This window comes from Rhamphochromis sp. 'chilingali' (genome assembly GCF_963969265.1).
Source record: "Rhamphochromis sp. 'chilingali' genome assembly, chromosome: 2".
Classification (NCBI taxonomy): Eukaryota; Metazoa; Chordata; class Actinopteri; order Cichliformes; family Cichlidae; genus Rhamphochromis; species Rhamphochromis sp. 'chilingali'.
Genome location: NC_137930.1, coordinates 47,209,431 through 47,234,813, shown reverse-complemented (window position 1 = coordinate 47,234,813; position 25,383 = coordinate 47,209,431). Strand labels below are relative to the sequence as shown.

General features: G+C 40.9%; 1 protein-coding gene across 5 annotated transcripts in view; it reads left to right on the top strand.

Annotated features, from left to right (window-relative positions):
- LOC308392683 (transcription factor SOX-6-like) overlaps nucleotides 1-25,383 on the top strand; it is a 104,333-nt gene that overhangs the window by 56,136 nt on the left and 22,814 nt on the right. For 4 of the 5 annotated variants that reach the window (XM_080875851.1, XM_080875850.1, XM_080875853.1 and 1 more), the window contains 5 exons: nucleotides 4,859-5,031; nucleotides 7,631-7,699; nucleotides 16,183-16,303; nucleotides 17,250-17,329; nucleotides 24,234-24,383. In XM_080875851.1, coding sequence (XP_080731977.1) covers nucleotides 4,859-5,031; nucleotides 7,631-7,699; nucleotides 16,183-16,303; nucleotides 17,250-17,329; nucleotides 24,234-24,383 — 593 coding nt within the window. The remainder of the gene's footprint in view (nucleotides 1-4,858; nucleotides 5,032-7,630; nucleotides 7,700-16,182; nucleotides 16,304-17,249; nucleotides 17,330-24,233; nucleotides 24,384-25,383) is intronic. The other variant, XM_080875854.1, reaches the window with a different exon arrangement.

The window sequence follows — 25,383 nt, the reverse complement described above, 5'->3', positions numbered from 1 at the left end:
ACTACTTTACACCTATTTGATAGATTTGGATTAAACTTTTTTCTTTTTTTAGTTTGTTTGTTGGAGCGGACACAACATACAAATACGTTTTCCTGGGGAAGAAAGACACTAGTGTGCAATCTATTGTCATGATACTGATGGCCAACAGTAATCCCACCCAATAAAGGTTAACAATTTACAAGATGCTCTATGTTTGAAAAATACAAGTTAATCTTATAATGACAAATAAAAGCTTTATGGATCTGTGTTTCATGCAATTCAGTTTTGGTGACTTTTAAAAGTTATTTCGGTCATTTCTGTGATAGAAACCCTCCTTTACCATCTCTTTAAATATTTGATAGCACTTCAGTGGAGACAAGACAAGAGTATGCTTGTCTAATCCACAAAGTTGGACTCAATTCTTATGTGTTAGTTGAAGACACCAATAAATATAGCATGTGCCAGCACGCACGCACACAAATGATCACACAAACACGGCACACAGATGTCTCTGTTCATCCAGCTGTGTCCTCACTAAAGAAAATACTCTCGCTGAATTCAAGCGTTTTATTTCTCGATGGTTGAAAAGAAGCCTGGTCTGGCTGACCTAAATACGCAAACACAACTGTTGCTCTGTGTCTCCTCACACAGCGACCTGGACCTATTTGTTCAGTCGCAGTTATTTTTAGGGTAAAAAAAGCCCATTGACCTCCTTTTATTTACTGGAATGTTCATTACCGGTCAGGTATGGCTTCAGTTTGCCTGTGTACAATATATTTATGTTTATGTGTGAGTAAATACTTTTTAGCTACACTACACCATGACTCACAGCAAAACAACTGGGAATGTGCCCAGGATTAATATATAAACACTATGAAGCTCTAGAAGGAGGTGCGTGACATTTCGTCTAATTATTTGCTCTTAGTTGCTCTTCATTACTGTGTCCTGATATCCTCCTTAATAATATTCTAGCACTAAGCTTTAAATACAACTCTTCTCCAATTTCTTATTCTTCTTCCTATCACAAAAAAATGTTGTTTTAGTCACAGAGGGCAGCAGTTCACTGGTATTTTTCCCCATTTACAACCTATAGCTTTGCTTTTAATTCGTTTTTAATAGAAAAAGAGACAAAAGATGAACGGATCAAGCAGAGCTGTGCAATTCTTTTAGATGATGCTAGCGAATCTTGTGCAACTCTGAAAAATTATAAAACTGTAACGATTTATTTTGAAGGATTTTTAAAAAAAAAGATTTTCTCCTGTAATTGTCGTTGCCTTGAATACAGCAGTTATGATTTACACTATTATCAAAACATGATCAATTAAAATGAGAAGAAGGATTTTATTTCTTTTATATATTCTTAACCTTCATGAGACTACACTACAACAAATTAAGAAGATGCTGGCTAGAAAATAACTGCAATGGAAAAAGCAGTGTCACCAAAGTTTCAGATGATGAATTAGCTGTTTGCAATGGGGATATGTATGTGGACATTTTCATCTTTTTTTCTTTTCCAGCTTTACCTCGTCTCTATTTTTTGACATTTGGGTATTCTTAGGATTCCTGGTTTTGACATTTCCATGTTTTTTTTTCCTGCAAAGTCAGAGAGCTCATATTAACAGATGGATGGAAAGTGTCTGATTCTACTGTCAGATGCATGAGCAGGCACATCTGGCAGCAATAATCACACTCAAATTCAGCAGTCAGTTAAATAAGGCATCTTTCTCACATTGCAATTTCATTCTTTTTTTTCTTTATTTCATATGCAACCGTCTGTCTGGAAAAGCGAGCTGTTTGTCTACAATAAACCTTGAAATTTGGCAGACTGGATGTGCGATCTTTACACGCCGCTGGCTTGCAGAGAGCACGAGCACGTCTCTGGACAACATGGAGTGACTGTGTTTGTCTTGGGGTCAAGAGTCAGAGTGTTTGTTGTGGTGTAAGTTTGAGGAGACTGTTTAGTCTTGTAGAGAGCAACGTTGGGAGTCTGGCACATAGATCCCGTGGTAAAACATGATGGTTTGGCAGAAGCTCAGCACAGTCAGAGACATCAATATGTTAGTCAGAGGTGTGAGCCTGTGAGTGGGTGATGGTTTGTGTGTATTTTTATGTGTGGCTTTTGTGTTCAAATGTGTTTGTTGGTGCATTTGTGTGTTTAAAAAAGTGGCCTGAGACATAACTGTGTCATATGGTTTGGGGATTCACAGACAGCCGTTATATTACTGAATATATAATAATAAAAGAAAGAATTTTATTCAGCTGAATAGTTATTTGCGCATGTTCTGATGTAGCAGTGCCTTCATATTTATTGTGATGTAATGAAACATCATATGATAATCAGATGAAATCTTGAAGCTTGGGATGCGATTCCAGTGAATGAAAACATCACGTAAGCGATTAACAGACACCTCATACAGAAGTAAGAGAGTTCTGGTTCATCAACACATCATCCCAATCATCTAAACATAGTAAGAAAACAGTTAATGGCTTTCTGTTTTGGCTGGACCCCTCGGCAGGTGTCAGGAATAATCCTGATGGATGGAAAACGGAAACATCTGAGATGATTATCGGTGCCAGAAGTGTTGGAGGAACGCAAGGCGTTGCGTGTGGAATGCACAACCCATAATCCACATGAATCATGGAGCTGTAATCGCAGTTGTTGCTGTTACACAATAAGCTGTACTTGACTGTAAAGAATGCCAGGGAATAGGAAGGAATCTGTGTTAAGCGTGGAAGTTTGAAGACATGACAAGATTATAAAGTACCTATCAGTGTTGCCAGACTGAATCGCCAGAGATTCTTGGTGAAGGGTGAAAAGGGAAAAATAAACTTTAAAGAAAGGTGGAGAAAAGTGGTGATAACAACAGAAATGCTGTGAGGAATGAGATAAAGAGAGGAAAAAAAGTCAGGGATCTGATGAGAAAAGAGGGGAGGAGAATAAGAATTAGGAAGCTGGCGAGAAAGGAGCAGGATGCAACAAGAGAGTTGGAAAAAGAGAAGAGGGGATAAAAGGAGGGTGGAGCTGATGATAGGAGGAGGTGTGATAAAGTAAGAGAAGAAGACTGAAAAAAAAAAGGTGGGAAAAGAAAACAATGAAAAGAAACAAGAGGAAAATGATGAGTGGCGAGAATACACCATAGGGAGGATCAGGCCTTGGAAGCGGAGTAACTGATGGGAAGGTCTTTTGGGGGAAACCCGAAAAAATAGAAAAAATGGACAGAATGAAAGCATGAAGAAAAGAGACAAGAAGAGGAGAATGTTGCCTTTGATACAGGGGTGCTGAGGGGTAATTTCTGTGTGTGTGTGTGTGTGTGTTGGGGGGCAGTCTGTGGTACAATAGGGGCCTGACAGGACTACAATGAGGACTCTGTTAGTATGCAGGTAGTGTTGGGGCCACCCTGCAATATCCCTACATGGCCCCAGGGCAAGACCTTACACACACACACACACACACACACACACACACACACACACACACACACACACACACACACACACACACACACACACACACACACACACACATACAAGAGCAAGAACTTCTAAACAAGATATAAACAAGATATACTTCAGTGTGGTTGTGCTTTAGTTTACGCTTCACTCTAGTTACTTCCTGTTACTTCCTAGAGTGAAGTCAAATTTGCCTGTTTTTCCCTAATTAAATCTTCAAGAAGTCTGTCTCTCCCATAGAACAAATTCTTGGAGATGGTTTAAACACTCTTTGTGCTTGTGGCAACTCCCTACAAATAGAGCCCAACCAACTAAAGACAAATTGTATGTACCCATCCTTTTTTCTATTAATGTCACCCCAAAGATGTTATTAATGGGATTTCTGAGAGGGATTGTTTTGTGTTGCTCCTTGAGAAACTCTTGCTAGTTTTTGAGGTACTGTGAAAGACTGGGAACCGCATGAGAGCTTGGTGTCATGAGCAGTAGGTTAAAAGTAGAGTTGAAAGTCAGACAAACTTTGAAGTGGAGGACAGGGTGTTCCAAAGTTTGGAATAAGGTTTAAAATATGCCAGCAGTTATAAAGAAACTTATACTTATGTAAAAAAAAGAAAAAGAAGAAGAAGCAGTTATAGCATCCAATAAACTGGTTAACAGACAGTAGGTCAGTTGATCAATGTGATTTTTTTTTACATAACTTATCAGGATTTTGAAAATAAAGCACATGAGGAAATGCCAGTGAAAAATTAAAAGTGGATTTTGTTTGCTTCATTCATGTGGTTCTAAGATAAAAGTTCAAATCATCAGTTTCTTTTGTTTAAAAAAAGATCTGAGGAATGTGGAACACAAAAAGCATTCTCATTGGAGTATGCCCAAAAAACCTCCCATGAGTATCAAACTCATAAACCCGACAAAGGGCTGTAACAGCTACTTATTTTAAAAAGGTTAAGTCAAAGTAATTTAATTGTTCTCAGGAGCAGATGCTAAGTGGTGGCATGCAGTGACAAGATAGAAGATAATAAGTAGTAAGATATAACTGCAAGCCTGCTAATTTGCAGGAGTTTTAGGAATGAGAGTTTGTAAAGGGCTTGTGTTAGCCAAACAACGGCTGAGTGATTGAGGGTAGGCTATGCTTAGGTTTGGACATTTTGTATAAATGAAAAATGTTCAAGGTGCTTTCAGCCAGAGAAGAAAACTTATTTTCAGTCATGGCTCTTTGGTTAGAACTACATGAAACATTGTCATGACCTTCATGAGTTGTTTTGTACTCGTTAAATTTCCTCCCAGTCTTTTTTATATTAACTGATCACTTGAGATTTTGTATAAATTTTTCTGCCTCAGCTGAGCAGGATCTGAACACCTCTTATGAACATCCAGCCAGTTTGCAGTGTTATCAACTTTGAATTGCTACTCTTGCTAATTTCATGCCCAGGTACACCAGAGTCGCTGGAAGAGAAGGAGCGCCAGCTTTCCACCATGATCGGTCAGTTGATCAGCCTGAGGGAGCAGCTTCTTGCCGCCCATGATGAGCAAAAAAAGATGGCCGCCTCGCAGCTGGAGAAGCAGAGACAACAGATGGAGCTGGCCAGGCAGCAGCAGGAGCAGGTAGGAAGGGTCCGTGGATGTGTTTGGGGCTGTACAATGAGAGTTGGGTAAAAAGAAAGAAGAAAAAGACATTAATATTAATAGTGTACATGTGTTGGTCTATGTGCAGGATAATGAATAGGGTTTGGTGATATGAATCGCACATAGTTCATTCCTGTGTGTTTATGCAGGGGTGCATCTAGAAGGGGGGTGGGGGTGGAGTTTCACCAGGGCCCCAGAACACTTACTCAAGTATTCTAATGTACTTAAGTATTTCCACATACTTAATGCACTTTGTAGTAAGCAATATATAATTAATTAAAATGATCCACAGCTGGAACATTAAAGAGATATGTCTCTTTAATGTCCCCCCCCCACCCCATTTTTTAAAAAAAGAAATTGGATACAGCCCTGGTTGTGCATACATCATATTTAGAAGCAAACTAATGACTAAATGAAAAATATCAATCAATAAAAAAAGACATACATAAATAAATACAAAATTGAGTATATGATTGGCAGGGCTTTAAACTGTCAACAGTTCATTTTTAATATTCTGTAATTCCTTTTTGTTGATTCCTTTCAGGTATTATATTATTTTGTTCATTCAACTAAATACTGAAATTTGAGGTTATCATTATTAAAAATAACAGAAAATTAGTCCAACAGGGCGAACAGCACATATGACTAAATACAAATGTTAAACATTACCAGGTTACATTAACCTATAGCAACTATTGGATACACTTCAAATTACAGAGGTTAGAAAGCCAACAGGACTTAACACAAAGCATTGTCTTCTTGTGAATGCCTTCCTCTTAAACTGTTTGATCTATTGAATGTGAAGGTCCTAAACCTATGAAAGTGTACAATATCCGACACAAAACCCCCTGATATTTAATAATTTTCCAGTAACAAGTTAGTAATTTTTTGCTGCAATTCCTCGAATTCCAAAGCTTTTCTTTTTTCCAAAGTCGCATTGTAAAAATGTTATCATAACTGACATAATGGCCACAAAGGAGACCCAACTTGTAAAGGAAAAACAAAATGTCCCTAACAAAACGCGTGTAGGTGTATCTGTATGTCTTTTGACTGCACCTTCAAAAGTTGTAACAAAAGCGTCTCTTAGGGTGCCAGACGGCAATTTAAAAAAAAAAAAACGAAAACATTGTGTGACAGAGAAAGAAAGCGAGAGCCTACGAAGAGAAGTGTTTAGGTGAGCTGCTCTTTGTTTTTACTGTTTGCCGACACGTTACTGTAGGTTGGCATATGACAGGCTCTGTTTGGACAAGTCCACACCTCCCATCACAACACATTCCACCTTTCACAGCTTTACAAAGGAAACAGGCAAAGTGGAGAGTGCGAAGAGAAAGACAGATTCCAATATCAGCCAGTCATTTGGCTGTTGAGACTTGATAGGATAATGCCCTACAGACAAACCCGAGAAATCTGCCTTTAATGAAATATGACATGTGTGCAAATGGGGCGCCGCCTCCCATTCAGCAGCCTGTAATTACATTTCGGAATAAATATACTAAACGACTTCTCAAGGAAAAAAAAAAGAGGGGCAGCTGTTTTACTTTTCTGGTTCAGAATGGGCGGGATCACGTCGAGGACGTACTGTCCCTTTTAGGACTTTAACCTCTCATGAGTGGCCGCTCCCAGATGTCAATCACTAGATGCTTGGCCTTTTAACATCTGACATTGAATGTTTTTCATTAGAGAATTTTACATCAAAACAACAACAGAGAAAATTATCACCCCTCCTGTTTATGTGTGTGTGTGTGTGGGAGGGGGGAGGCTTCCACAGGCACATTGGGTGTTGTTGGCTGATGTAGTAAACATGCCAATCTCACAGATTCAGTGTCAGTTAAGAGAATTGTTCATAAACCTTCTGCACTGCTAATTGCTTGGATTGGATGCACCATCCATCACACCAGCCGAGGCTTTTTAGAGATAATAATCTGAGGTCAAACTGACACATAACTCAGAGTCTCTCTACCTGTTTTTGATTTACTGTACTGCATTTGAGACATGATTGACCTCACTGAGAGTTTTCAAGAGCAAATCACTTTGTCTGCCACCTGTCGAGGACAGATACATCCTTATCATCATCTTGAGTACCAGATGACAATTTTGCCTTTTAGTATTGTAAGGCACTTACCTTAAAATGTAAAATGGCACGAGAAGACGGTGTAAATCAACATGATATAACATAAAAGGGAAGAGATTTGGATTCATTTTTCATCATCATCATCTTGAACCCTTGTATTTTTTATTTTTTACTTCCATGACTTCTAAGAGCAACATACCATTTCTGACAAGCCATTTATGGACATTTTCCTGTATTGCTTTTCTTTCATTTCCAATTAAAACACACACACACACACACACACACACACACACACACACACACACACACACACACACACACACACACACACACACACACTGTATGCATACTGTTTGTTCTTTAATATTTTAGAAACATGAACACGGTACAGAAATACAGATTATCCTTCTTCTCTTATCATCATTTTCACTCTTCCGCTCTGTGTGTGTGTGTGTGTGTGTGTGTGTGTGTGTGTGTGTGTGTGTGTGTGTGTGTGTGTGTGTGCAGATTGCCAGACAGCAGCAGCAGCTGTTGCAGCAGCAGCACAAGATAAACATTCTTCAGCAACAGATCCAGGTTAGTAGCCAAACACACTTTAAACATCTACGTATATACAACCAGACACACACACTTCCTTTTTTCAGTCTTGACCTTTCTTTGCATTTACTCCTCCTGCCCTCTGCAGACTCCTCTTGTTTTGTTTCTTGTCCATCTCTGTGAGGATGCCAAGAACTTCTTATCTTTTGTCCTTTGTGCAGATGATCTAATTATTGTCTATCCAAGCAGTTCCGTGATCATCTTATCATGTGGAATTGGAAAGCGGAAATAATACAAGAGGTCATGGCCTTTACTTTTGTGCTCTGCCTGCTGTTAAGAAAGCAGCACCAAAAGCCTTCAGACACACACATAAAACACACAGTGGTGACTCAGTGATTGCCCTGGTTATAGCTGGATCATTCACTGTTGCATTGATTACTCAGCAATTGATACCCAAAGGTGCTCAAGGCTTATCCTCTTCCTCTTTTCTCTTTCTCTGCAGCATTTCCTGATAACTGTAACGTTTTTTAACCATTAAGCACATAAATGGATAAACATCTGTGGAGCGTGTACAGAAACCTGCAGGGAGATGTGTGAACTCACTTTTCTGGCTTCTGCTTCTTGTTCAGTTTTTCAGTGTTCTCCTTCTCCTCTTATTCCTACATCTGTTTCAGTGAGCCATCTGATGCACTGAGATTTGTGAAGTGTTCACTGTTTACCTACATACCCACCAAGAAATTACCACCAGCTGTGCACCAAATGCTGATCAATTTGCTCAGCATGGCTGACTGTCACATGGGAATTTAACAGGTTTATTTTTTTTTAAGTGGTTGGCTCACAATCTGAATCCTCTGCCATCCGTCCATCCCGTGCTACTTTTGACGCCCTGTTGGTCCCAAGCTTTGGATCTCCCTACTCTCCTGAGGTGTGATATAGTTAATGAGGGTTTACTTTCCCCCCTGGTCGTCTTCCTCTTCATCTTTTTATTATGAGGCCTCACCCTTGGATCTTAATAAAGCTCGGATTGGACTTCATTAGCCTTCTTAGCCCCAAGGGAGAGTGAGACCATAAAAAACAGCTCCTACTCTGATCCTGTTCCACACTGTGAAGCATGGATACTGTGTCATGTTTTTTTTTTTTTTTAGAATGAAGAGATATGCAGAAGATGGCTCTTGAGAGCAGAGTGTTATCATGTGGAGCTTTGCAACCATCTGTTGTAAAGGGCATAATGTGTATTTCACTTTTATTTTCTTTGTTGAATTGAATTTGAAAAGGCCAGAATTACTGCAATCTGCTTTTTCATAAATATACAAAAATGAATGCAACAAAAAAAACATTTGTTTTCACTGAAAAAATTGTGCTGCATCTTATTGTTATTTAAGTTATTTTTAAGGCAATAGCATTTGTCAGCAAACAAACCAAGCGCAGAAAGCAGCACATGGTGCATCTACTGTACAGAGAGTTAGAATTATTATGGCTAAGCTCCAGGGTTTAGTCACTGGGGTACGGGCTGTTTACGCTGTGTCGGATGTGTGTTGGCCTTAAACACACAGGCGGCGGTGCACTGGTCTGTTTCCACTTATCAAATCCAGACCTGAGCTCCTCTCAGGCCAATACTCTGAGGAGCTGACCAAATGCTACTGTTTCAGCTGAAAGAATAGGGCTCAGTGTGGTAAAACCACTTTTTAGAAGTGCCAGTTGTTGTTCATATCTTAATTTGAAACACTAGATGCCGTCCAGATGGAAAAAATAAGGAACCTAAACAAAGTTTCTGCTAGAAAAGTGCAAAAGTTGAAACTGCATGGGGTTTACTTTCAAACAGCTCATGCTATCTATTGCTTCATCCAACCAACCATCAGTCATTAATTAGCATTTATTTTTTGGACGCCTAATAGATTCTGAAAGTTTTATAGATCAGCGCTGACTTGTGAAAAACTGTGACTTATGTGTATCTGGTTTCTGAATGGAAGACAATGAAAAGTCAGTGGGAGCTGTTTTCCACTGCTTTTTTTCCCTCTTCCATTTCTGCAACTTGTTGTTGCTTCTCTGGATTCTGTTTCAGGATGGTGTCAGTGTGTTTGTCAGCTAGTGTGGTGGGGGAGCATAGTTCAAAGTGACCCAGGTTTCCTGTCATGTGGTTTTAAATGGTGTGGAGGGCCAGCGGGGGATGTCCACGGGTTAAAGAAACGTTTCCGAAGGCCCCATTCTGATATGGTTGCACACGCCGAGTCATATACACAAGTATGAAGAAATATGTTACACAGCAGATGTTATTAGATCAAATGCCTGCACGTGCATAACAACTCACACATGGTACTTATGCAATAACAATATTATAGCCATTTGATATCAAATTATCTACATTAGGACATACACAGTCAAACATACATACATGTGCACATACACACATGTGCAAAAACTCACACACGCACACACACTCACATGTGCGCGTGCTCACACCAACACACAAACACAGACACACAAACAGTGGTGGCGGGCTCTTTGTGTGCCGTGGGCAGAGTGGCCCAGCCCAGCCTGGTGGCTGACAGGCATGTGTCTTTGTTAAGTCGGTTCCTATAATGGCTCTCATATGTGGCCCATTTCCTTCAGGCCCACAAAGGCACAGGCCCTAACCGCACCGCCTGGGCCCTAGCTAACGGGCTAATTAATGACTGCAAAGCCGCACTCCTCCTCCTCCTCCCTCTCTCTCTGTTCTTCATTTATAACTCTTGTCTCCTCCTTCGCCTCCCCTCCTCCTCCTTTTCTTTCTTTGAGATCTTGCCTCCGAGTGTTGCTTTCTTATTGTTTTTGCTTCATATTTTCAACTCTGTTCTATCCTGTGCCGTGATTTCTGTGTGCTGCCCTCTGCTGAAATGTGGCTTCTATTTACACAGTGATGAACTACAAGCTACGATATGGTTTTGATCGCCGTTCATAATTTAGGATTTTGACACAGTACTGGCAGTCTGTGACAGCTAAATAAGTTTCAGATGTAATTATTTATGCATCACAATAGATTTGATCTTCCCCTCTCTACATTCATCACTGCTGCTCTTAATCACCTAAAGCTTTTCCCTTGTCGATAAAGTGCTGATGTAAGGTGAGATCGCAAATAGCCGGGGTGTTAAACCTGCCTTAACACAAACAGGCACAAACACAATAATCCACACACTCACACACATGCATAAGAACTAATGGAGCAAGGAAATGGCTTAGATAGACAGGCAGCTCCTACATCAGCAAATACAGCTTCAGACACAATGACTCGGAAAGCCATGGAAAGCCCATAACGTCGATTGGACTCATCAGCTATGGAAAATGCCTAATTCCCGATTTTACAGTGGCCCTCCCTCCAATCTATTAACCTGTGTGTTCGCCTAAATAAAAATCCTATAAGCAGCATACAGTAATTCTGTGTCCTTTAATTATAGTGTGTTTTCATTATGCTCACGTGGGTGTAACAAGATAGTGAAAGAAAAAAAAATCTGCTCTCGTGGTGATTTTGGCTTGGAGGCCAAACTGTGTTAGCCCCACTTCTGCATTTATCACGTGATACACCCTGTCTCAAAAAGGCAGTTTATGGACAGCTTTAAAACTGTTGTGTATACCCTAACTTTTTTTAAGCATGCACAACAACCAGGTGGTAATGAAAAGACCTTGGAAAACTCTATCATGCGGTGGCCCTGAGAGGCCAAACGGACTGCAACTTAAGAAAACACCAGCAATAAGAAAAAGGCTGCAAAAGCACACAAAACACAATGGAAATAGGAAAAAACAGAAATAGAAAAATGAAAACAGAAATAGGAAAAAACAGATTTCCATAAGCACAAGGGAAGTGTTTCTGGGGAGACAATAACCCGACGGACCAGTTGCAGGAACCCAAAACATGGTAGGTATGTTTTATCATGATTCATATGATACTGATGTCGGATTTTTAGGCTAATAGCTAGGTTAACATACTTACCGCTCATCTGTTCTTTCCTCACAAAACCGATAGATCCTCCACTTCTTTTAAGTGTCTCCCAGCGCAATTCTTAGCATGATTCCTGCAACTGGTCCGTCGGGTTATTGTCTCCCCAGAAACACTTCCCTTGTGCTTTTGGAAATCTGTTTTTTCCTATTTCTGTTCTCGTTTTTTCCTATTTGGGTTGTGTTTTGTGTGCTTTTGCAGCGTTTTTCTTATTGCTGGTGTTTTCTTAAATTGCAGTCCGTTTGGCCACTCAGGGCCACCTTAGCTACTGATCAGCTTTCGTTTTAAGGAGTGATGCACCACGTTGTGATCTGATATTTGGTCCTTTGTAATGCACCATTAGCTCCTCAAGTATCTATAGCTAACAAATCATCAACAAAATTGCTACTTTTCGTAATATATAAATCATAATGTATAATCTTAACTTGAGTTTGTATATCAGCTGGATAATCCAAATGAAGCACAACATTGTCCAAAACCAGCTATAGCCACTGATGAGCTTCACACTTGGTTAGCTCTCAGTTATGTTAGTGAAACTTTTGTTACACTAAATCATTTGATTAAAACTGCATTCAGTATAAATCGGGATTTTTAAAGTCCAGCCTTTACCCCCACAGTTATCTGTCCTATACCGACACAGAAGTGAATTAGCCAGAACCACAGTGTGACACTGTTAGTTGGCTGAAAACGGAGCTATTAGAAATATTCGACATAGTCACTAACTACTTGCTTTCATAGTAAATATACCTATAACCTATTCAGCTGGTGCAACACGTTCAGATGTTACAGGAAAATTAGGTTAGGAGCTTGTCCATGAGAATATATAGTAGTGCCCAGAATTAGACCCAAGTCTGGTTAGGGTGCTTTCACTTTACTGTGGTCCTGGTCTCTGAAGGGAGCTGTGTGCTGATTTGAGGTCCATCACAACTGTTTCCACATTCTAAATCAAACTCAAAAACGTTCCTATTCTTCGAGGCCTATGGTTAATTACTGTGTGCGTGTGTGTTTGTGTGTGTGTGTACATGTGCTGTAGCACTTGCTTCTTGTAGAGTTTGTTATATGTGTGGTTATGTGTTTCAGCGAGTATTTTCCCCCCAGTTTTTTTATAGTTTTATTCTGTGTGTAAGCTATTTTGCATCTCTGAAGCCATATTTGCTGGCTGTAACTAAGTGTTGTCTTTCTTTAAGCATGCCTTTTTGATAAGTCGATCCTCTTTTAATTTAATTTGTAGGCAGTTGTTGGCAGTCCTGGAATAGCAGCTTTTGTTGCAGGAAATTTTCCCAAATGATGCCAGAAATTACAGTAATTGCAGTAACCTGCAGTTATTGTATTATGCAGTAACATCAGTGTGCAATTTTCTACACATTAAGCCTGTTTTGGGGATGCACTGGACAGTGGTGGAAATATTTTTGCAATATTTATAAGGTAAGATTAAATATTGACAGAACGGTAGTGAGATGATGTGCAGTATGTTAAACCTAAGTTTAAAAATAACAATAAAAACATATTGATTTGGCTCTTCCTTGTTCATTTTAAAGTTGACTCAAAGAGCAACATCACCAAAATCTTCAGGACTTAATGTTTTTCAGTTGGTTACATACTTTACATGCATACTTTGCAGCGGTGGATGATGCTGTGAATGTCAAGTTTAGTGTTGCACTGGTTCAAATCCACTTGTGCATACCTGCTGCAATCAGGCAACTATGTTTCTTTGTCTTCTCTGTTTCTCAAACAGATCAGTGTACAGACAGACCACATACATACTCATTGCCCCCTAACCTTGCTGCCCTTACACAAGAGGACCATTAATTCTGTGTGTGTCTGCGTGTGTACACATGTTCCTTGTTGCCTAGGTGTGTATGTCGATGTGTCTGGTGGGCAGTTAGAGGAAGGGGACCTCGTGTTTTCTTAGTGGCTGAGCAGAGGGGGGCCCCTGCAGCACCACCTTCCCCAGTCCATTCATCCAACCTCCCCCCCCCCCCCCCCCCCCTCCCCTTGGTAAAAGGAGATCTTTGTGTGTTTGCGCTAGTGAAGCAGCCCCAGTCAGTCCCAGTGTTCCCAGAGGAATACAATGAATGGGGGCATTTTGTCCCACTCTATAACCTACACCCCCCAACTTCACTCTTTTCCTTCTTTTTTTAGCCATTCGGACACACAGACTTGTTTTTCTTCTCTCTTCATTCTCTTTTGTCTGTGTCACAAGACGTCGGCCCTCTTGTCTGCCTGCATGTGTTTATAGGAATGCCTCAAAAGTACACTGACCTACAAGTGTGTTTGCTTGTGTGTGTGATGACTGCCTCCTGAGATATCAGGCTTTTTATCTGTGTGACCTATCAGTGCTGTCAGAGGAGCTGCTCAGGTGGCACTTGTAGCTCCACACATACCAGACCAAGCATGCAAGTTGGTGGCTCATGCTCTGTTTTGGCAGGGCTATGTGTGGCGACACACACATTTGAGCATTTTTATCTTCATTATACAGTGTAGTGGTGAAGATAGACAGGACAGTGATGAGAGAAGGGGAAGACACACAGAAAAGGGCCACGGGTCAGACTTGAACCAGGGCTGCTGCACTACGGCTCTGTTCCATGTAGTTGTCTGAAGTGGTGCGCAGAAGCCTGCTCTTAAACCAATTATATACTTTTAAACCAACTGGTGATTTTAAATTGACCGTAGGTGAAAATGTGAGTGCAAATTGTTGCCTGTCTGTCTGTCTGTGTTAGTCCTGCGACAGACTGGTGACCGGTCCGAAGTCTAGCTTGCATCTTTTCCTGTGGCACTTGAGATAGGCTCCAGTCACCCATGTGACTCTGAATTGGATAAGGGGAAGAGGATGGATGGAATGGACAAAGCAGTGTATTTCTATTTGGTTTACTCAATAGCCCAAAGCCAGTTGATATCCAATTAACAATGATAAAAAAGAGTTTTGAACTCTTCTCAGAAAATTCTCATGAATTCTGAGAGCATTTCTGAGGAGCAAAATGCTCTTCAGCATTAATCAGGTATATATAAAAAAAAATCTGTCCATGTACTTCCTGTTGATCAATTAATCGCCTGAGCAAACACAGTAAGTTCAGAAATAATTCTTTCCTTCTCTATGGAACTTTGAACCTTTCTACCTCAAGCCTTTCAATCCATCCACACACTAACCACGAACAGCGCATAAGACGGTCATCTTATTCAACTAATTCAGCAAGGCAATCCCGCTGCACATATGCACAGTAATCATGCGACATGCTGCTTGTGTATGCTTGAGCTCCAGCGATGAACCTTCCCTGGGAGGTCAGTGGGAGGGGAGAGGGCAGCGTTGTCAATGAATTGGTAGTAAAGGAGACAAATGGAGGTAGAGGGCATTGAAGTGAGGAGGGAAATGGAAGGAGGAGGGAAGTGTCTAAAAACATTTATCTGAAAGTGTAACATAGTCACAAAAGAAAAGTTGAAAACAGGATAAAGCCAGAATAATGAAGAGCAGACATGAAATGACAAGAAACTTTGAGATTTTTTTCCCTCACAAGTTGATTAATTGAGGAATCAATCACAGAGAAGAAAATATAGTAATATTAATAGTAAAGTTAGTTATTATCAGACATTTATTTGATTGACTTTGATTTTTGACCTCCCTAATATGGACTTTTTGGCTTTTTGACATTGCCTTCTTTTCTTCCTTTCTCCTTTTCAAGGGTTTTTGTTTTTATTATTTTTTTTAAACTTGAAACATTAGTTATCCAGTAACTTCTAGAGCTCTATTAATGATATAAAGAGAGAAATTATATTTCTTAATAAGCCATTTGAACAAACAATCCTTGGGGGCATTTTTTTTAAGAAAAAGAAGAGGCAACCAGAGGAAAAAAATGCAAAAAGAGAAAAGACTGCGATAAAGGGAAGAGATAGAAGGAAAGAAAGTGGGGTCGTCCGGTGGTTTAACGCAGTCAGCCCTAATAGATTCCCGCAGGCTCATCTTTGATTTGTTTCTTTTCAGTTCAAGCCCTCGGCGTCTTGACTTAGTCAAACCCACAGATTTTAAGAGTCTTTCAAGCTGACATGAAAGGCAGCTGTTAACCTCTCTCTTGTTTTAAAGGCCTTTTCTTGGCATCTTTACACTTGTCTCTTAAGAGTATACGTCTTAATTTGTTGTTTGGCTTCTGTTCTTCAACTCGATGCACCAGTTGATCATGTCATTGCCTGCATTGTTTTTTCCCTTCTCCCTGTCTTCCCCTTCCTTTCATCCTGATCTTTATCGTTCCTCACTTTAACCTTCCTTTGTGATTTCTCATTTTAAATCATTCTTTCTTTCTCTCTGCTGACTTTCTGTTTTATTTTATTGCTTTTGTTTCTACCTCTTTACCTTGTTTATTTGCGATTTTCTCGTTTCTCATCTGCCTTTTCTATCATTGCTCATGATTTTTATTCTTCTTTACAAATCTTTGAGTTTTTTGGTAAATCTTGGAGCTTTTTTTTTGCTGTTGTTGTCTGTGAATCTGTGTCTGTGTGTCAGTATTATTTAATGGATACAGCAGTTGGCAGATATCTCTCATCTCTTGTCTCTCTCTCCCAGGTCCAGGGTCATATGCCTCCTCTGATGATACCAGTGTTTCCTCACGACCAGCGGTCTCTGGCTGCAGCTGCCGCAGCACAGCAAGGCTTCCTTTTCCCACCAGGCATGTCCTATAAGCCAGGTATAACCCCACCCCACCCCCACCACAAACACACACACACACGCAGTGGAATCCCAGTCTATGTTAATGAAATGTGTCAGGTGAGGAATGTTCTGAAAATTAGCGCAGAGATCCAATGTATTGCAACATGGAATTTCACGCTTTCCCTCTCTGTCTCTTTCTCCCAAGAGTTTTCACCTTTTGCACACCAACCCAACAATATAGACATAAGGGCGACGCACTCAGAAAAATCACGTACGTTGCACTTAAATAAGGGCATGCATACTGCATGTTTCGGCAGACCGTAAGGATTTTGCACAAACAGGCTAAAGAAAAAACACTTAAAGTCGCCCACAGAAAGAAATGCACCGCACTTCATTGGATTGTCTGCACCACCTGCTTTCATCAAGTCTTTTGCACATTCCTTTCTTGCAAACATCCCTCCAGGTGCTTGCCTGACACAGTACAGCACTGACCCGTCATACGAATATTACTCCTACTGCATGAGCATTCACTCCCGTGAGGCCGCAAAGAGAGGCAGAAATGAAGAAAGGGATTAAAAAGCTATTATTGTATACTCTCCTTTGACATTGGTCTGTTTTCAACAAAGGCTTGGACATGGAAAGCCTTTTAAGGACAAACAGTAGGGGTTATACACATACTCATATATGAATTTATGAGTGCATCACAATGAGGAAGCTCTGGACTTGAACTCTGCTCGCTCTGGTCTCAAGCACTCGAGTGTGCCGACAGCAAGCGTTAATAACCTTTGAATAAAATTTCTGTGACCCTTCATGGTTCATTTGGCATGAATAAAAACATGAGAAGAGTAAGGAAGGAGACAAAGAGCGAGACAGAGCGAAAGAGACAGAGAGGCCTGACTGAAGGTAAAGAGCAGGTTAGTTCTTGTGCAGTACACCCCCCACGACCTCGCTCTACAATATGTGTTGTTTTGGTTATTCAACAGGTGAGAATTACCCAATGCAGTTCATTCCATCTGCAATGGCAGCTGCAGCAGCGACTGGACTCAGCCCGTTACAACTACAGGTAAGACACAAACTAATTTATCAAAACAAACAAGCAAAAATGTGTGTGTGTGATTTAATACTACTTGGAATATAGAGAGATATTTTTCCTCTAAATTAAAACTGTGTAAAACACGTGAGTAATGGCTTACCAGAACAAAATGATCACATACTTGAAACAAGACCAGAAACAGGCTGTCTGACAATGAAGTGATGAAAAGTGAGGGTGTGGAAGTTGGTGGGTGTGACTGTTTTTCTGTAAGATATGCTTCATTTTCACCTGGATTCAGTTAATAATAGTATTATTATGTGAAACCTCCCGCACACTTGGCGATGACTCAAACATCTTATTGCCTTTGTTGTCAAAGGTCTGACTTTACTTGACATGACATGATTAAAATGTTTTTGTCCAACTTGTGCTGTATACTTTTTCAGAGTGCCACTAATAATTCTTTTAATTCAGTCACTGAACAGAGTCTGTGTCTAGTCTTTAAGTGAATGCATTAAAAATCAGTTAAACAACTGCAGCAGAAGTATGACGTCTGGAAAAAAAGACAAAGAAAAAAAGGGTGACTGTTTGTTCGCCATTTAGGGGAACATACCAGAGTGCTGACTGACAGGTACATAAAAGCAGCAGCTGAGATGAGAGCAAAAATTGAACTAGCTGAGTAGTTTAGATGAATCTATTTGCTGTTATTTAGGATGGGTTAGAAATGGGGCTGGTGGTATTCAGATGGGTTTTGAGTGAAATATGTAAATCATTTATGCACTTGTGATGTGTATTGAATGACACACCTCTGCCTTGTTTGTGTGTTTCCTCTTTTAACCCAGGAGAGGGTCTAGTGAGAAGGAATAAAGAACAGAAAGAAAAACACCAAAAGATAAATTTAAAAAAGACTCCAAATGAGAAAAAAATATAACATGACATGTTGATTAAAATAAAAAAATGTAATACTTCCCATCAATTGCGGTCTTAGAGAACACAGCAGTCTATTAATCTATATCTAGCTTGAAATCTTTTCTGTTTTGAACGTCATGAGTAAGAAGCCAAGGCTATTGTGCAACTTGTTGAGTGTCTGGTAGACCTAACCTTGGAAGAGCCTCTGGCAAAAGCTACAATATAGAAAAGAACTAGATGCTTTGCATGTGAAGTGATAACTTCACGTACAATGGCTGCATAGTTAAATAAGCAGACAGAAGGTCTACTGTTATCAAAAGAACTGGGAGAAAGAGAGAAATGCCACACTTGGAGGTGTCCTCTGTGCAGCTTGTAGGTCCTGACCTTAAAAAAAATGAAGCAAACGAATTACCTGCAACCACAGTAATTTGTCTGCTGCCATTATTTGTTTTCTGATTTTGCTTTTTCATAAACCTAACCATAATTCCCACCTTTTTTATTCTCTAAAAAATTCGCAACTACCTCCAAAAAAATTCCATACAAGCTCAAATCATTATTCTAAAAGAACTTGAAATACAAACAGAAGCTGGAACAGGAGCTTTCTTCATACTTTTAATAGAGTTCCTGTACATTTGATTTCTTTTTTTCAATAAAGCAACGTGACACATTGGTTGAAGATGATGCTCCATAGGTTGCCAAAATGCTAGCCCTCTTATCCACTGTTTGTCAGCTGTGGCAGACAAAAGCTGTTATGATGAATCACAGAGGAATTCCCAACCCAACAGCACAACACCTGGCCCACACAATTCATCAAATATTTTATTGCTTGACACATGTGCTTTGAGAATAGCACTTATCCATAATGGTTATCACAGAGCACATTTCCAGGGGAGCGGGCAAATCAGTGAAATAAAAACGAAGAAAACCTCGACTCCCTAAAGATGCTTTGGAATTTCACAACATAACATCACACATCATTAACACTTCCTGCTTTACCTACCGTCAGCTGAAAAAACAAAAGCCCTCACGAGCTTTTTCACTGGCAAACAATACTGCTTCATCATGTCAGTTGTTACCATAGCGTGCCTTTTGGATATAACAAGAATCCTTATCCCAGTTTATTCAATTTGTATTGTGGTTTTCGCTTATCGAGGCCCTCATTAGCCGCTATTGACTTAGCAAAGCGCCGTGCTGCGCTGAGGGGATCGGAGCCGGGAGGCTCCACTCCTGGCTCCACTCCTGGCTTTGAAATTATCAAAAGAGCTGTACGGTGAGTGAGAGGTAAGAGGATGAGTGATGTCAGAGACGCAAACTCATTCACGTTTAGACACTGCCTGAGACACAGAGAATAAGAGGCAGAGAGAGCAATCTGAATGAAAGAGGAAGTTTCTCATCAAGGCATCGGTTGAAAACAAGTCAGAGACTGCCAAGAAAAAAAGAAAAAAAGCAGCGAGACCGAGGAAGTATTTAGGCTGGGAAAAAAACAATTATTTGAGGAATTTTTCAGGAGATGGAGTGCTGGTTTCCAGCATATTTGAATATTGTTTTGACAATAATGTCAAAAGAAATCCTGATGATGAGATTTAATAATGGTACTTGTCTTGTTAGTTAGTCCATTTGCATCAATAAAATGTTTAAGGTGCACCGTTTGGGGCAGTAACGTGGGCTGCAGAATGTACAAAAAGACCTGCGTAGTGTTATGATATCAGTTAGTATTTTTACAAGACCTGGGTGTATTTGCAGTATTCGCGTTCAGTATATAAGCTGCAGCTTTCTGATGCTCTTCCCAACATTGCAGCATATTGCTTTCAATATTTCAATATGCAGTGAACATATGATCATCCAGCAGTGACAGCTGACACATTTTGTTGCTCATCTGTCCTGTTGTGATCGATCCATATTTGCATTTGAGCAGCTGTTACTGCTACCATCACCTATGATGATGATGATGCATACATTAAAAATCTGTATGGATATAAAATATGAATCTATCTTTGGTTACAGTAGTTACTTTTACTCTTTCACATCAAATCAATTTTACATTTACTGTAAAATTGATGTGATGTCTTGACAGGCCACAAACTGAGGCCTTACCTATTCTATTAATTTTAGATAGTCTCAGTAAATTTGCAGGAGTGACGTAGCAACCAGAGACTATATAAACCGAACGGCACTTCTCTACAATGGCTACAGATAACTACTGGCACAGCGAAGTGAGCGGGACCGTAGATAAACTTGCAGGCAAGCGACTGAAGCGACCACCACTGAAAACGCAGGATGCCACTAATTAACATGTGACCTTGTAGTAAATACATTAGAGGGTTACCTGGGTAGCCAGATACCAGCTGTCAGGTTTAAAGTACTGCACGACAGGCAAATCAGTTCTAGTCTGGATGCAGCTTTAACTGTGAAAAAGGGAAACTGTGCATTATCGTGTTAGCACCATAAACAGACAATGATATTGTATTTGTTCTGTGTTATCAACCTCCTCTGCTACATACTGTAGTCAAAACACACCAGCTGGCATCAAACATTTGTAATGCCAAATCGATGCTCAGTTCAGGATAGACAGATGTTGTAGTCAGACTGCTCCAGATGTTTCAAAGTTGAACCCTGTAGCCCTCATTCAAACAGCTGGCTGGCACTGAAGGTCAGAAAGAATAATTTCACACAGGAAAAGTCACCATCAGAAAGTGCCGTCTGAAAAGTTTTATATTGTATATCTATATCTATACACCTTTATAAATCATCTAAATCTGCATTACTAAGCTGTCTGGTAAAGGCTGTTAAGCAAGCCTTGACCCATCATGAACTGACCTACCAATTCTGATAGCACAAATGTTCCACTATTGGCGTGGGAACTTGATCCATCCAATTGTTTCCAGAGCATTGCAATAGACCCTTCACAACAGTAGATTTCTGCTGAAGAAAGGCCCTCTTTGTGTGCCGCTAATGCGAGGGACATACAGTTGCTTAGCAGACATTCTTGCTGAAATCATAAGCATCTCTAGCTTTGTGTCTCCATGCTTAGTGAGTGTTAGGCACGGACACAAAGGTGAGGAAACTTAATGTGGCCCCTGGTAATGATTTCTGCCCGACTGCCAACACACTGTACATAAAGCGTGAATGACCTTCTCTGTCATACACGAGAAACATGTTTGATACAGACTGATAAAAGCGAGAACCAGAGGTCTTTATGCAGCCCGTCTCTCTTTCTATCTGTTTTACCATCTTTTTTAACACAAAAGTGCAATATTTAGAGTCTGCCCTCTGTCCGGGCCGACTCAGTGATAGTCAGTGCAGTTCATGCCCCCCCCCCCCCCCCCCCCCCCCCCCACACACACACACACACACACAAACGAACCTGCTGAAAAAAAGACAAAACCTCATTTGTTTTTTGCACTCCTGAGATCAATAGCAGCTGGACACTAAAAGAGGCCAGCTGAAGGGAGTCTCCACTCAGCCCTAATGGGACAGAGCAGTCTGAGCATGGAGGAGGCTGCTGGTGGACTACGATCTGATAGTCCAAACAGAGGTGCAGACACCCAAAACATCATCACCTTCTCTTTGTTTTCTAAAGAATTACAGTGATGTAGCTCCCCTCCAAAAAAAAGAGAAAGCAAAAATGCTAATAATCACGTGTGTGAAGAGTGACAGACTAATGATTTGGATTTTAGTCAAATGGGCACTGATATCCAAAGAGTCAAATAGTCTGGACAGCTGAGACACACTTTGAGGCCCTCTTTGTCAATTTGCAATTTAGGAAATTGCAGCATTGTCTTCCCTCGGGAGTTGGCTGAATCTCAGGAACTCTGGTTGGTGTTGTTTACGCTGCAGATTGGTTTCCCCAGTACACAATCAATCTCTGAGTGTCTTGAAGAAGCAGAGAAAAAAAATTAGGTAAAAGCTCTTATTGTCAGTCTGTTGTTTGTTCAACAGTTCCCTCCTCATATTTGTAACCGTTGACAGAATCGCTGCTCGCAGCACAAAAGCTGTGGGTGTGTTTGTGGGGGAAAAAAGCACTGCGTGTGTGTGTGTTTGTGCAGACATGGGTGTGAGATCCTAACTGTGTGTTTTACCTCAAGGACTCATGTGTCTGCCCCAGCCCCTGCTCCCCTTAGAGCTGTAAGAATATCAGGCATCACCAGAAGTAACTCTGTGGTCGGCTTGATTGACGCGAGAGGCCTCACCACCAGTCATTCAAGGCACATTCTTACAGGGATCTCATATCGCCAGGGGTTGGACCGAGCACTCCCGGTACCTTCCAAGGAAAATAAGCGGCGTGACATCAGGGCTTTGTTTCAGCGGCGAGGCCCCTTCTGTTTGTGTTTAATATCGCTCTGAGAGAAGTGGAGAGAGGGCCAGCCAATTTCTCTGGCCCCAACTGCTGAGCCTGGCGCTTTGGCGGTGAAGCGACGGTGGTCTCGTGTGTCTGCGTTGCAAAACTCTGTCCTTCTCTCTCTTTCTCCATTGTGCTTTCTTTACTTTGGATCTCTGGTCCCGGGAGGCTTTGCAGTTTTGACTGAAGGGAAATCAGATCTCACAACACTGGGGGTCATTTAGGCTGAAGGGGCAGAAGGTAAAAACAGAGAAAGAAAGGGGAAAAAAAACAGAGCTGGAGATGGGGTGGAAAGATATGAGAAATGATTTCTGGACCTAAACTAAGAGTCAGAAGACAAGTGAAGAGAGTCAAAGGGAGATCAAAAGAAAGCGGGACAAAATAAAGACAGAACTGTAGAAGGAGGGAGGAGTACAGATGAGGTGAGAGTAATGAAAAATGAGAGGAAAGCAAAAAAGAGAAAAAAAAGTCAGAAAGAAAAGAGGGAATCTACTGAAGGCCAGCCACGTCTGGGTGGTTTTCCTGAGGACAGGCTCTTTGATACTCCAGCACTCACACTCCAATGCATTTAGACAGGGGCTGACAGTGGTTTCAGGCAGTGGTTTGTCTGGCCAGTTAGCTTTGATTTAGAAGACCCTGGACTGTGGGCCGAGTATTTGACTCTTTGATTTTTGCTAAGTACCTTGGATGAAAAGTCAGTTCTCCTTTTTTCCCCTTTGTCATTTAATGTTTTCATCCAACACTAAAGGCTTTTACTTTGAGGGTTTTCTTTTTTATTTCTCTGCTATGTTCAAGGATTTTTTCAATTGAAACACTGGTCCAAGGTGTAAACTATGAACACCTGCTTAAATCTGATTAGCCACTGTCGTCTTGCTTTGGATTAAAGTAAGTAAAGAAATTGCCTGAAGCATTAATGCAAGAACAAACCAGAGGTGACAAGATTAGTTAGAGACCCATGAAGCAGTTCCTCATATAATATTCCTAATCTCATTTTACATTATTTGACTTGTTATTCCTCTGCTAAGAAAGCCAAGACTAAACATTGAAACATCAGGACAATACCAACCTTTTATTACAAGTAAAACTGAAGCAAGGCTATTAAACCTAACTTCAGAATAGGTACCATTTGTTTCCTATTTAAAAGCTGAAAGATGCTGCTCTATGTGCAAGCTGCTCCAAGCATCTGTTGAAAAAATAACTGTTAGAAAAGTTCTGCAGATAATGTAGCATAAAAAAATAATTTGCTGGAATCCCTCCTTGATAAATAATACCTCAAACAAATCTTACATCTGTGTGGGATGCTCTTGTCAACTTCAGATGTAGATGTGTGTGTGTGTGTGTGTGTGTGTGTGTGTGTGTGTGTGTGTGTGTGTGTGTGTGTGTGTGTGTGCGTGCGTGTGTGTGTGTGTGTGTGCGTGCGTGCCTGTTTCCATCTAACTACAGTGTGTCTTTGGCTCAAAGGATGCAGCCAGTACCAGGGAAAGGATAAACCAAAATAAATAAATAAATGAAATTGACAGGATCAAAGGTGTGTGTGTGTGTGTGTGTGCGCGTGCGTGCGTGTGCGCGCGTGTGTGTGTATGAAAAAGAAAAGAGGAGAGAGAATGAAAGAGGAAAGCCACTGACTAGCTGCTGGCGCGCGATGTTAATAGCCTGTCGGTTTTGCTGGTTTCTTCCCTTTTTTTGCAGCAGCTGTATGCCGCCCAGCTGGCAAGCATGCAGATCTCACCAGCAGCCAAGATGGCTCCCCTCCCACAAGCTCCCAACTCCTCCAGTCCTCTTTCTCCCTCCACCCTCAAGAGCGAGAAGCGAGCATCCAGCCCTGTCTCTCAGATTAAGGTAGGTACTTTGTTCAAATGTTGTTAAATGAGTGCGCGCTGCCAAGAGAATAGAGCCGGTCTAGATGTACCGAGAGCTTCTTGTGTGTTCTCTTGATGATGTTATATTTAAATATGTGTAAATGGCTTTGCTGACTTTTGCTACAATAGTGAATTAGACTTTTCATGTTATGGGTATGTGCAGGGAAATATGGTGATAAATTCGGAGACAACATAATAGAAGAAGTAAAAAGTGGGCTCCGAATGTTGTAATAATAATGTTGATGGTCACTGAAAGTAAAAGTGAAAGCTGGAAATATGGAATTTGTTGAAACAATGAGCTGTGCATTGGCCCCTGTGTTCTTCACTGTCAATTAGAAACAGCTTATTTAAATGTCACAGGCTGATGCACACACAAACACATGTGCACTCACAAGCTGACACTGGCGCTGGCTGCTGTTTGGCAGCGTACGCCTGATCTTTACTCGGTGACGAGGCAGTAATGGAAGCCATGTGTGTGTGTGGGGCACAGCTGCAACCGGCGTCACAATAGACCGGCGTCGGAGCTCACCGCACTCAAACAGTAGTGCCGTGCCCTCCAAACTCCTCATCCTCCATAGCAAACCCCACGCATACTCATCCCACCCTCAGCACGCCACCCGCATCTCAACTTACCCCCTTTCCCCACGCGAAAGCTCGTTCTGTGCTCCTTCCCTTCTCAAAACTTCCTCAGCTGCGGCTCAACTCCAAATTAGAGCCACGTTCATTAAGTGTTTTCTGCCAACAAAACAGCCGCAGTCAGACTGTGCTGGCGTGCTGAAGTTTACTTTATGCTACTATTTTTCCTTTTCCAAGAATTCTTTATGTGGATTAGTGTGGTCATGAAGATCTGATCAGAAATAAGAAATCACACAAACAAATGTACCATTGTTTATATGCAGTAAGGAGGCTTAAAGAGCTGATCGGTCGAATTCATTTATTAAAGGCCAAAAACTTAAGGATCACCAAAGGCTCTTCAAGTA